The sequence below is a fragment of the Chiloscyllium plagiosum genome, chromosome 10, assembly GCF_004010195.1.
Source record: "Chiloscyllium plagiosum isolate BGI_BamShark_2017 chromosome 10, ASM401019v2, whole genome shotgun sequence".
NCBI lineage: Eukaryota > Metazoa > Chordata > Chondrichthyes > Orectolobiformes > Hemiscylliidae > Chiloscyllium > Chiloscyllium plagiosum.
This window is the reverse complement of record NC_057719.1, coordinates 74,550,282-74,563,988: the sequence shown is the minus strand read 5'-3', so window position 1 is coordinate 74,563,988 and position 13,707 is coordinate 74,550,282. Positions and strand designations below refer to the sequence as shown.

The following is a 13,707-nucleotide window of genomic DNA, read 5'->3' as shown; positions in this document are numbered from 1 at the left end:
TTTCCCCAGCACCCATGGTGTGTGTGTGCGTGTGTGCAGGTGTGAGACACAGTGAAAGACACAAAGTGCACGAATTTTTATTCAATTTCCACCACCAGGAACATAGGAAAACACCCGGGTGGCCAGTGACAAACACTGCCCTTCACATCAAAGGGCAGTGCTGTGTGATCAAAACAGTGAAGGGGAGGGTAGGGACTAAATCAAAATAGAGTTGGAGGGAGAAATTATGCACTCCACTCCCTGCGGCGCCCACCTCTCCCTGAACAACTCCAGGGTGTTGGTGGACCCCGCGTGCTCCTTCTCCAAGGGCACCCGGAGCACTCATGTTCTTTTTTTTTCTTTTAATTAACCCCCACACTACTACCTAAGTGCGGTAGTGCTTATTATTTTTTCCCCCCAGCACCCATGGTGTGTGTGTGCAGGTGTGAGACAGTGAAAGACACAAAGTGCACGAATCTTTATTCAAATTCCACCACCAGGAAGACAGGAAAACACCCGGGTGGCCAGTGACAAACACTGCCCTTCACATCAAAGGGCAGTGCTGTGTGATCAAAACAGTGAAGGGGAGGGGAGGGACTAAATCAAAATAGAGTTGGAGGGAGAAATGATGCACTCCACTCCCTGCGGTGCCCACCTCTCCCTGAACAACTCCAGGGTGTTGGTGGACCCCGCGTGCTCCTTCTCCAAGGACACCCGGAGCACTCATGTTCTTATCTGTCAGCCAGCGCTCCCTGATTGGATCAGGTTAACAGCCCCAACCAGGAACTCATATTTTACAAGGCCCACCTGGCTGACCTCATTACAATCCCCACTAATCATCTTGGCTCTTTCTAGCACTATTTGGGAATGGTATGTCCAGGACTGAGAGAAAGGGAGGGTTTGAGTGAAATGGAAGTGGGTAGTACAGATAGGAGAAAGCTGGTGAAGTGTCCTGAGTGAGTGACTGACTGAGTAGGCAGCATAGAGGCCACGCAGAGCTTATTTGGAGAGTATGTAGAGGGAAAAGCAAGTGAGGGAAGACATTACATACAATCGTGAGAGTGGTAGACTGTGAGCTTTGGTGGGAGATGAGAACAGCAGCAGAATTGAGGAAGTCAAAGGTAGCAGAGAGAGAATGGTGTTACTTATCCTGGCTGAGCAAAGAGGTTTTGCTCTATTTCCTGCATCAAAGTATCAATTTCCTTGGCTTCAAAGTTGGGGCAGCTTGACTGACCAGCATTCTTTGCAAACATTTTTTCCAGCGTTGTAAATACTGCTGCTTTAAAAGAACATCATCTCATTTAATTCATTTATGAAAAGCTCTCCAGGGTATTTACCTGCATACACATGCAAGCTCAGACTCCTCTGCTCCTTCCCAAAGCCTCAAGATACTTTGGTCCCTGCTGGACCCTGCAGCAGTGCTTTCATCTCTGTGCCCCAGTGGGAGGCCAGAACACCTGCTGCTGTCACACCACAACAGGCAAATTAATACCAAGGGCAATTGGAGATGTGCAAAATTCATGTAATTTGCTCATACCTGGGGCTGCTGTCAAGAATACCAGGATAATCATTTGCATTCAGTTAAGCAAAATCGCTATTGTCTGTATTTAGTATTTCTACTTGTTTACACCTGTGGCTTGTGGGTTGGAGACCTAACTGCAAAACACTATAGAGCAATAAATCCTTGCACTGGTGTTTACAGCAAAGCACCATGTTACATCTGAATGGATCTGTTTCTATGTTCTACTTCTTCACTGCTCACAACAAAGTTTGAAAATAAAAATGATATGATAGTGCCCATTTTACATATATGTTATACATATCCATATAAAGCTCAGATATAGGTCAACCATGTTCCTCAAGTAACAAATGAAGAACTACTTTATTGCAGCAAAGCTTATGCAAATGAAAATTATTACTAAAATGTTTAAGCTGTGCAAATATACATTACCGTCCTCCTTAAAAACTAACACACATTATATAAATTAGTAAAAAAAGTCCTCTCTACAATGTTATCATACTTTTTCTGCCCAAATAATAGTTAAAGTTAGAAAGAAATAATTATTTACAGATTGTCCCAAATGTCGATCTGTGGCCACAGTCAACTATCACATGAACTGTTGGCACTGGAGTGTTATTCTCGATCAGTTATGGCTGGCTCACTTCAATTTTCTGAAGACAGTGGTGTAGATTTTGAATTCTCCATAAAGGGATGCTCCACCTAGAGAGATAAGGGTTTCCAGTGGGCTTTACAACTCATAAATTTTGATGAAAGAGGTTTTAGAGAAAAAAAGTTGGAAAGGGTATATCACTCCAGGTATATTATCGCTGTGACTCTCTATCTTCAAATACAATAGATACATTGCACCCACAAACTGGGCCATTGGATCTTTATCTGAAAGTATTGTAGACTCTGTAATTCTAGCTGAGCATCTTGTGTTCTTTGCAAATGCCATGTTCTTCCTTGCTGCAGACAGTCTCCTTTGGTTTTCAAAGTATCCTTCCAAAATGTCTAGGATTTACAATGGTGTCCAGTCAATGATATTTTAAATCAATATTCCAGATAACACATCTCCATAACAGGTGCAAAATAATTCTAGCTGTTGACAAGAACTTTAAATCCATCTGATTGACATTTTACTCTGTGCCTCAGAGCTTTGAATAGAAATCTCACACTCACACTGAAACTTCATGAGGGAGCCAGAGGGTTGTCTACTGAGTGGTGTCTTCAAGGGGGGACAAAGTGGATTTTCTGGCAATAGTGTGTGGTTTGGCAACAATCCATTATGTATGTGGCAGCAGCAGGTATATTTAAAGTGAATGGCCCTGAAAACTCCAGGAGTTGAAGATTTATCGCAGAGTCCTGCTGGAATCAATTCTGGAGAAATGCCAAGTTCAATAAATTGGATACCTCCTTGTCTCTGGAGCCATAGAACATTAGAAAGTACAGCACAGAGACAGCCCATTCAGCCCACCTGCTGAAAAAAATACTAGTTGCCCATTCTAATCCTACTTTCCAGCTCCTCATCTGTAACCTTGTGGGCTACAGAGTTTCACCTGCAGATCCAGGGCTCCTTTTACACATGTTGGGGGTATCTGCCTCAACAAACTGGGCAATGAATTCCAGATACCCACCAGCCTCTGGCCCAAAAGGACTTTCCTCTACTGCTCACCATGAATCCGTGCCTCCTGGTAATTGATCTCTCCAGTAGAGGAAGCAGGTCTTCCCTGTTCACTCTACCCAAGCTCCTCACCATTTTGGACACCTTGATTAAGTCACCCCGAGCCTCCTTTATTCTAATAAAGACAACCCTAGCCTCAGAGCTGCAATTTTTAAACCCTGACAGTATCCTTTGAAATCTTCTCCATACGCTCTCTAGAGCAATTATGTCCTTCCTGAAATGTCGTGACCAAAACTATAATTCTAGCTGTGTGCTAACCAATATGTTACATAGTGGCATGTCTCACATAGAGGCTTTTGGTTTCCATACCTTGCCTAAATCATAAAGGAATGCACCCCAAATGTCGTCTTTACCACCACAAAAACAAACTGGTGATGAGGAAAAAACGGTTTGACAATCACTCAGGCAGTCAGGGTAATGATCTGGTGGTGAAGAAGACCTTCTGATTGGCACTGGGAAGGGGCAATGTGCATTTGGCACTTTTGCTAGTGGAGTCAGGACTGCAGGATGTGGTTGGTCATGTGAGGAAAGCTCCAGAAGATATCTGAAGTGCTGCACATATCGTCGCACCATTAAAGCATTGCTTTTCTATTTTCCTTCGGCTGCACTAAATAAATTTAAAATACAACAAGAGTCATAGAGCAGTGAGTGAAGCAGCAAAACTACTCAGAGAGACAGTCAAGGAGAAAGTGAGGGCTGCAGATGCTGGAGATCAGAGTCGAATGTGCGGTTCTGGAAAAGCACAGCAGGTTAGACAGCATCCGAGAAGCAGGAGACGCTAACCCTAACATGAGCCCCAATCCTTGAAAAAGCTGACCAAAGTAATGCAAGCACAAAGCAAAGACCAGCTTAAAGGTTGAGTATGACAGGGGGGCCAAGTCCCTGTAGTATCTGGGGAGGCTTAGATGATCCAGTCAACCCAGATGACCACTTTTGCAGAGAGCTAGGTAGTAGATTGACAAACAGGATCTCAAGGGTTGTGATTTTTGAATGACTCCCTGTGCCACATGCTAGCAAGTATAGGAATAGCTGGATCGAGCAGATGAAGAGTTGGTCCAGGAGGGAGAACTTTAGACTCCTGAACCATTAAGTCTGTTCCTGGGAAAGGTGGGGCCTGAACAAGTCACATGGGTTGTACCTGAACCAGAACAAGATCAACAAATTTATGGAATTCACTTGTCGTTGCTGGTGGATGTGTAAATTTGGCTAGAGGTGGGAATATAGAGTGAAAGATGTTGCAGAGGCAAATGTAGGAGTAAAACTATGTCAATTTGTAAGACAGGCCATATGTTGTCAGTTTAAAGCATAAAGGAGCATGGCAATGTTGAATGGCATTTATTTTAATGTAAGGAGTCTTGCAAGCAAGGCAAATGAGTTGACACAAGGGGATATATCATTGCTATCAGAGATCTGGTTGAGGGATGGGTGAAGTGGCAGTTCAATATTCCAAGAAACATAATCTTTAGGCAAAGCAAGGTTGTGTAAAAGAAGAGACGCTGTTGCAATATCAGGGTCAATTCCTGAAAGAGGAATAATATATTGGAGGGTTCCTGAAATTAGGCCAAATGGGTGGAACGTAAAACAAAACAAAGGGACAATCACATCGTTGTGAGTGAAATCCTGTAAGTGGTCAGAAAGAGATAGACAGAAAGATACAGAGGTAAATTTCAGAGAATTGTAAGAATAATAGGGTAATAATAATAGGGAATTTCATCTTCCCCAGTACTAATTGGAACAGACAAATTGTGAAAGGCTTAGATAGGGCAGAATACTTAAAATATATTTAAAGAGCTTCTAATACCAGCACATAGAAAGTCCTACAAGAGAGTGTGATGCTGGACCTAACATTAAGGAACAAATCTGTGAAAGTGATAGATGTGACAGTGAGGGAGCATTTCATTGATAGTGACCATAATTCAGTAAGATTTCAAGTAGTTGTGGAAAAGAACATAAATGGATCAGAAGTAAATGTTCTGAACTGAGTGGTGGCCAATTTAAATATTGACAGGACAGGAGATGGCCAAAGTGGACTGGGAGGAGCTACTTACAGGAAAATCTACATCAAAGCAATGGAAGTCTCTCAAAAAGGAAATAATGAGGACCTAGGGCCAACATGTTCCTGTAAAGGTGAAGGGTGGGACTAACAAGTGCGGAAGCATGTAGAGACCTGGATAAAAACAGAAAAGGAAGCTTAAAGCAAAACAGCAGAAGCCCGAAAGGAATATAGAAAGCATAGGTGGGTAATGTAAAAAAAAAATAGGATAGCAAAGAAAGGACTTAAGGAAAAATTATTGCACCCAGGTTGTTGTTGAGTACCTGCAACTCACTATCTAAAAAGCGGTGGAGGCCGAAACCCTCATCACATTTAAGAAGTATTTAGTGAAACACTTGCAACATGTCGGAATACAAGTCCAAGGGCCAAGTGCTGGGAAGGTAGCTAGGGTAAATGGGTGCTTAATGACCAGCATTAGCATGATGGGTCAAAGAGCCTCTATCCCTGCTGTCAAACTTTATGATTGTTTGATTCTGTGGCATTCACTCTGCTATACGTAACCTTGAGATGTAACTTTACGCTGTTTAATTTGAGACATGGCTTGAAAGAAGTTTTGATCAATGTTCTCAACTGATGATAGATGAGCAAGATACCAGAATAGCTGCCAACTCTTCTCCAAGTAGTGTCCAGGGGATCTTTTATGCTGAGATGATAAAATAGACAAGGCCTCATTTTAACACCAGAAAGGCTGGTGTTCCTTTCTCACTCTGGAGTATCAGCTATTCTTATCTGTTCATCAGTGGAATGGAGTTTAAATCAACAGTTTTCTGAGATAGGTGAGCAATTATTGTGTCTACCTGACCCCTAAATCAATAGAAAAACACAGGAAACTGCTGTCATTTAACAACATAAAATATATCCAAACACTAAAGGTCTGCAGTATACTTGGATTGAGTGTGTTATTTTCCTAAATTTACTTGCTGGTCAGTTTGAAATCAAGACCTTGTTATATGATGCCAAAAACACGAAGTATTTGCAATAAAAAAGTTGTAATTATCTTATGAACTTTCCACTGTTTTCTACGAGTCCGTGCAGGGAAGACTCCATTTTACTGCTTTTGAAGGTCACCACGGTCACAAGGTTTCACAACTTCAGCAAGTGTACCTTGTTCCATTGTTGTTCTCTACAGGCATGTAAATTATTTGACACCTAAAAAAATACACAGGTTATTCTTCAGCATCTTTATTGAGGTAAAGATATTTGACTATATGTTCAGGACTAGGTTAGCACTTCAACACATTTAATTATCTTGCTAATTTGGCATCTGAAAAATTAATTAATCTTTAAAAATTAATATTGAGTTATGTAGTAAGGAAACAGACCCTTTGACCCAACTTGACCATGCCGACCAGGTTTTCCAAACTGAACTAGTCCCATTTGCCTGCATTTGGCCCATATTCCTCTAAACCTTTCCTATTCATGTACCTGTCCAAATGTCCTTTAAACATTGTGATTGCACACACCTCTATCACTTCCTCTGGCAGTTCATTTCCTGTCACAATGCCAATCATCTGCTGATGTATTTGCATAATTACATGCTTTCAGGATTGTGTTTCATGTTTCATTTCAACTTGCAGTATTCTCCTACTGCCATTAGTTTCCAATGCTATTTTCTGCCAGCATATAGTCCTCCCTCAGGTCGTGCAAGTAGGCTTTATCCATGTAAATGCCAACAGGTATGGGTGCTGTCTGCTCTGTCCCGATAGAGACATCAGGCAAGCTGTTTCCTCTGATGGCCCATATGACATGACCCTACTCGTTCTAGTTGACTATTATGGATTGGGAAATATTACTGGAAGGCATGATCAGGAAGGTGTGACGCAAGTATAAATGTATGATTGCTACCAAGGAAACAGTGAGAGAAAGAATGTCTTACTATTTCTACATACAGTCAGTTCTTCTATAAAGCGATGGTCATGTTCTTGGTGCAACCCTCCATTATAGAGAAATTGTGTTTCAGAAACAGCCCTTAAAGTGTTGGCGATGCAATCGCATTACAGCCAAATCACATTTTAAAAGTTCCCACTTTAGAAACAGAATTCCCCAATTTGTCAATCGTGTCACAGTGAATTTGTGTTGACGAAACTCGCATTATAGCAGAAAGACCTGTATAATGCATTAAAATCGATGCACAACCCAAATGTGACACTTTAACAGTTCAAAGCAGTTCTGTCCAGGAGTACCACCACCAGCAGCACAAACAGGTTGCATTATACCTTGCAGTGTGCTCACACTGGCAAATAGGTACACGAGACATTGAGGTAGGGCTCAGGAGGTGGGGAGGATGGCATTTAATATTTGGAATGCTTTGGCAATTTCTACTGTCCTCAAAAATTGATTTTGGTTCCATGTGACTATTGGCCATAAGAGGGAGGACCAAGAGAATTGAGAGAACAGCGACATCAAACTAATTTGTACTAAATTAATAAACTATTACATGGACCTGACCCTTTTTGGTTGTGAATCTATGGAGGGTGTGGACCGGAAATGGTGTGAACACACAGTAGGTAAACTCAATTTATTAGTATGATTCCTCTTCCCTATTCAAACATCATTCCAAGTTCAGAACAAAGAGCTGGAGAATCTTGCAATCTACCTTCACTTTGACAGCATTGCAAGCTTGCCAATTTATTTCGCTCTTGCTTTGGATTATACCCGATATTAAGACAGAAGATAAAGGGATGCTTTGGAACTGTGCAAAAAAACAGCACCGGACCAATGAAGCCACAGTAAGTCCGGCCACCCATGGATTTAAGATAGTGAGTTTGAAGAAGGGACAGCCAGAGATAGACCTCTCTCAATGAGGAGGAGCAGTGAGAGGTGACAGCAAAGAACAGGAGATTTCTGACCAGTCTGCACTTCTCTGCTGTATGAACCAACCTACATTCAGAGGCAAATTTAAGGAAGGAAAAGGAGCTTGATGAGATCTCACAAGCCTGTCAATAAATATGTGTTGGAGAAAATCAGCTGCATTCTCAGAACCATAGCAACATAGAAATTAGGAGCAGGAGTAGGCTATTCAGCCATAGAGTCATAGAATCATAAAGGTGTACAGCATGGAAACAGACCCTTCGGTCCAACCCGTCCATACTGACCAGATATCCCAACCCAATCTAGTCCCACTTGCCAGCACCCGATCCATATCCCTCCAAACCCTTTCTATTCATATACCCATCCAAATGCCTTTTTAATGTTGCAATTGTACCAGCTTCCACCACTTCTTCTGGCAGCTCATTCCATATACGTACCACCCTCTGTGTGAAAAGGTTGCCCCTTAGGTCTCTTTTATATCTTTCCCCTCTCACTATCTCAGTTATAAATGTCCTACCCTATATCCTTAGATTGTGACTTCTGGTCCTGGTCTCCATGGTCCTGCATTTGCTCTGTCTAGTTCCATTAGAATGTCTGAGGCTTCTATGAGATTCCCTTTTACCTTTTTCTTAAATATATATATATGATTTATTATTAAAATGGTGCCAGAGTATGGCAACTTATACACTTTACACGGTATTTTTTTTGTAAAAATACAAGTTACAATAAATTTCTATTCTATTCTATTCATTCTTCTAATGTCCACTGAGTATAGGCCTAACTGAACCAGCTTGTATTCATACGTCAATAAAGCACTGCTGCCTCATAGTACCAGGGACCCGGGTTTGATTCCAGCCTTGGGTAACTGTGTGGAGTTTGCATGTTCTCCCCGTGCCTGCATGGGTTTCCTCCGGGTGCTCCGGTTTCCTCCCACTGTCCAAAGATGTGCAGGTTAGGTGGATTGGCCAAGCTAAATTGCCCATAGTGTCCAGGGATGTGCAGGTTAGGTGAGTTAGCAATGGAAAATGCAGGGTTACAAGGATGGCGGGATGGGGCTGATTAGGATGGTCTTTGGAGGGTCGGTGTGGACTCGTTGGGCTGAATGGCCTGTTTTCACATTGTCGGGGTTCTATAGTTCTTCAGTCCTGTCATCCCAGGAATTGTCCGTAACCTGGTTATCACTGTTGTTATGCATGAAGGAATTATTTAGAGCAGCATTGAACAAGTGTTACCTTGTTGGATATCTAGAGAGATGCTGCCATGCCCAAACCTCTCTCCAATATAGTGATGATTGCAACTAACAGATTGGACTTCCACTTCAGGCATTCCAGGATGGACGGATTAAATGTAACTGCAAATAATTGTAGGCTTCACTCATCTTGTCATGCAGATTGTTTCAAGTCAGCAGGATGAGGAAGAGTTTAATATGCAGTGATACAATGGACAGCCATAGGATTTGATTGTTAATTTGTGACCAAGAATTACTTTCAGTAATGGATGTGTTTGTGTCACTCCAACAGAAAAGGTGTCTGTTACCAAAGGAGGGGTAGCATGTATCTGCTGTTGAAGCTCAATGATCTGCCTTTATCTTCTTTCCAGGACACTCCCCTACAAAGCATGTAGTGCATAATAAAATGGTGACAGTTGATTTTGTGAAGCCCACGATAATGCAGTGTTCAAAATCCTATCACTGCATTTCCCTAAAAGGAGACCTATACTCTATCTTTCTTGTACCATCCAATCTCATGCTTCCTGAATCTTGTCTAAGTAGGAGTGCCGATGATTTCTAGGTTATTGTGTATCCAGAGATGGTAGCAGAAAAAATCCTTTTCATGCAGAGTCTGAGATGTATCCAGAATACAGAATCAGGAATTAATTCTCTTTAAAGAATAACACACAAACCTTGTGGACTATACATCAGATGCCCACATGGTGACTTCATCCCTCCTTTTCTTCATCCTCTTGTTGCTAGCCTCCAGACTGCCCATCAGAAAAATACAGTAATCCCACATCATTTGTCAACAAGAGTGAATGCATCTTCAAATGCTATATTCTAAGAATTTCCCCACTCAAATCACACGCTGCTCACTGTGCCACTCTCTGTCAGACTCTTCTCAAACATCTCTATCAATCACAGCTCAAAGTCAATGTTCCAACCTCACACACACCATTAGCACTGCTGCAAGGCTCACACCCATATTTCTCAGCTTGCACAGACTGTCAGCTAATCAACCATAACAACCAAAACACATTATACTACTAATACACTTCTCCTTCTCTTTCAAGACATAGGACAACATGAAGCGTAAACAGAGAAAGCTAAACAGCAGGGGACAAACATGATTACCATAATCAGAACAGCAATTGCTGAAGGTGTAACCAGTAGCAATGTTGAAAACACTAAAGAGTCAAGGTCTGTTCACATACAATTCTTTTCTTTTCAAATCCTACTTTCTTCTCAAACCACAATCCTTTCTGATTTACATTTTTCAGACACTTCTTGTCACTATTGCACCCCTTCATTATAAACCTATCATGTGCCTTTCTCAGTTCAGATACCTAAGGACTGCAGTCTGGTCAGACAGTGGTGGAACAGAAAGAGGTTGGAACAACAGGAAGGCAGTAATGAAGATGGAAAATGGAAGATGAAAACTCACTCTCAGACCCATAGACATCAGCTCAGATACTGAAGTGCATCACCTGAAACTATGGGGGAATTAGATTCAATTGTAATATTCAAAGGAAATTGGATAAGCAACTAAATAATGCAGGACTACATGGAAGAGGCAGGAATGGGATACTTTGGCTGACCCTTTCAAAGAATTGGTTGATTCTATGTAAGAAATTTGGTTACTCACTGTGTTCCTTCGATTTTTTTATTCTTTCGTAACTTCGATAGATCACTACAAGAATCAATGCTTCAAAAAATTGGAACAACAAGAAAATGAGTGGAAATAAGTAAAGCGCAGAAATATCTTCCTGGTTGAAAGCAACTTTGAGGATGGTAGTACACAGCTGGACATTTTGGCATCCGGTTTCCATAGAAACCGTCCGCCGGCACCTGTTGAAAGAGAGTAAATATGTTAGGAGAGGCTTCCTGGGTGATGATGACCTTCAGTGTGCTGCTATACCTGACTGGGCTTTGATTGGGGTTTAAATAGGTTGAATGGATAGGGTTGGTGCTGAATTTTTGTGATATGAATTTATACTACACAACTTAGCAGCTGCGAAGTTACACAGTCTGCTTCAGGACAACACCAGGTTATAGTCCAACAGGTTTAATTGGAAGCACAATTAAACCTGTTGGACTATAACCTGGTGTTGTGTGATTTTTAACTTTGTACACCCCAGTCCAACACCGGCATCTCCAAATCAAGTCTGCTTCAGTACAGACTGAATTGAAAACAAATTACTGTCCGTGACATTGTCATCAACCTTTAAAAAAAATACTTGGATAGACACTTGAAATGTCATAACTTTCAAGGATATGGGTACTGTGTTCAAATGTAGATTTAGTATAGCTTTGTCAGTACAGACTTGATGGTCAAAATGCCTCTTCTGAAATGTCTGATGATGCATTTATCATTCAAGTTCGCTATGCACCTCCATTTACAAGCATGAGAAGGAGATTATTTTATTCTTTAATGGTAATTAAGTGTTGCTGACAAAACAAGATTTGTAGCCTATCCATAACTGCCCTTGAACTGATTGGTTTATCAAATCAGAGGCACTTAAGAGTCAATCATATTGCTCTGGGTCTGGAGCCACATGTAGGCCAGAGCAAGTAAGTATTACTGATTTATTTCCCTAAAGGACATTGGATGTTTTTTGTATCTGACAATTGATAATGGTTTCAATATTATTATACCAAGGTGAGCTTTCGATCCTAGATTTTCGAAACTGAATTTAAACCCACCAGCTGCCATCGGATTTAAACTCTTTCTCCAGAGCATTAATTAGTTCACAGGTTTATCAACATAGTGATAGTACCACCACACCACCATCTCCCTCAGCGTGAATGTTGCTGAAGAGAAACATGTTGCTGAAACTTTTCATCTTGCAGTTATCGTATGCAAGAATGCTAAATTTCAAACAAGCACAATTTCGTATTCTCCACAGAAGAACATGGTGCTGATTGGTCAGCAAGTTGACTCTCATTGGCTGAAGTGTTGCCATAGTGAAAGTAATGCAGCACAATAGCTCCACAAACCCCCTGACAACTCAATAAAAGTACAAGGCTTGAACACATGTTGTTTGCAGAGAGTGGGTAGCTACACATGACTGCATTATTGTATTGTAAAATGGCTTATGGCAAATTGACTGCCTGCTTTACACCCCTCCCACATTCTATTTTCAATGAAGCCGACCCATTCCAGATTGGGCCTGACCAAGTCTCGATACAACTGAAGCATCCCATCCAGCCATTTTATTTCCAGCATCCTTCAGATAAAATCCATCTCTACATCAAACTTTTTAATTATTTTACACCTATCCATGAATGATTTGTCCACGTGGGCACCTCTGTTAAGGACAGATGTCAGCCTATTGTAATCTCATTGAACTAATAAATGAGAAGCCCAGGCTAATTCTCTGGGACATGGGTTCAAATCCAATGATGGCAGCTGGTGAGGTTTAAATGCGATTAATGAATTCAAGGACTTAATCAAAATAAAATCTGGGAATGATAGGTGATCTCAGTACCACTGCTCACAAAGTCAACATTGTTCGTTGTACTAGCTAACCTAATGTCCTTCATGGAAGGAAATCTGTCATCCTTACCTGGTCTGGCCTACATGTGACTCCAGATCCATAACAATGTAGTTGCCTCTAACTGCCCTCAATGGGCAGCACTTGCCAGCCTTTCCAATGGCATCAATTATACGAGTAAGTAAAATAGACATCCCTTTCCTTTGTCTTTGTTCCCAGTCTCTTACCATTAAGAAAATATTCTGACTTGACCTTCTTAGATCCCAACTGGATTCCCTCATACTGAATAACAAACATCTGCTCCAGTTTTGCCTATGTACTTTATCTGTCTCTGTTGTAACTTCCTACTCTTATCTACATAGTACATCACCTCGGCATGGATTACCAGGGTGACGGCTGAATGGATGTTTTCCCTTGTGGGAGAAGGGAACCATTCGTGTCTCCCATTTAAGACCATAAGACCATAAGACATAGGAGCGGAAGTAAGGCCATTCGGCCCATCGAGTCCACTCCGCCATTCAATCATGGCTGATGGGCATTTCAACTCCACTTACCCACATTCTCCCCGTAGCCCTTAATTCCTTGTGACATCATGAATTTATCAATTTCTGCCTTGAAGACATTTAGCATCCTGGCCTCCACTACTCTCCGCGGCAATGAATTCCACAGGCCCACCACTCTCTGGCTGAAGAAATGTCTCCGCATTTCTGTTCTGAATTTACCCTCTCTAATTCTAAGGCTGTGTCCACGGGTCCTAGTCTCCTCGCCTAACGGAAACAATTTCCTAGCGTCCACCCTCACCAAGCCATGTATTATCTTGTAAGTTTCTATTAGATCTCCCCTTAATCTTCTAAACTCCAATGAATACAATCCCAGGATCCTCAGCCGTTCCTCATATGTTAGACCTACCATTCCAGGGATCATCCGTGTGAATCTCCACTGGACACGCTCCAGTGCCAGTATGTCCTTCATGAG

The 13,707-nt window shown here is 41.6% G+C and overlaps 1 protein-coding gene across 1 annotated transcript in view; it reads right to left on the bottom strand.

The window, feature by feature from the left end:
- Nucleotides 1–749: 749 nt before the first annotated feature.
- The window catches only part of slc10a1 (solute carrier family 10 member 1), a 20,342-nt gene continuing 7,384 nt past the window's right edge, over nt 750–13,707 (bottom strand). The window contains exons 4-5 of the mRNA XM_043698098.1: nt 10,884–11,086; nt 750–6,363 (exon numbers count right to left, since the gene is read on the bottom strand). Of these exons, the coding sequence (XP_043554033.1) occupies nt 6,353–6,363; nt 10,884–11,086 (214 nt within the window). The 3' untranslated portion in view covers nt 750–6,352. The remainder of the gene's footprint in view (nt 6,364–10,883; nt 11,087–13,707) is intronic.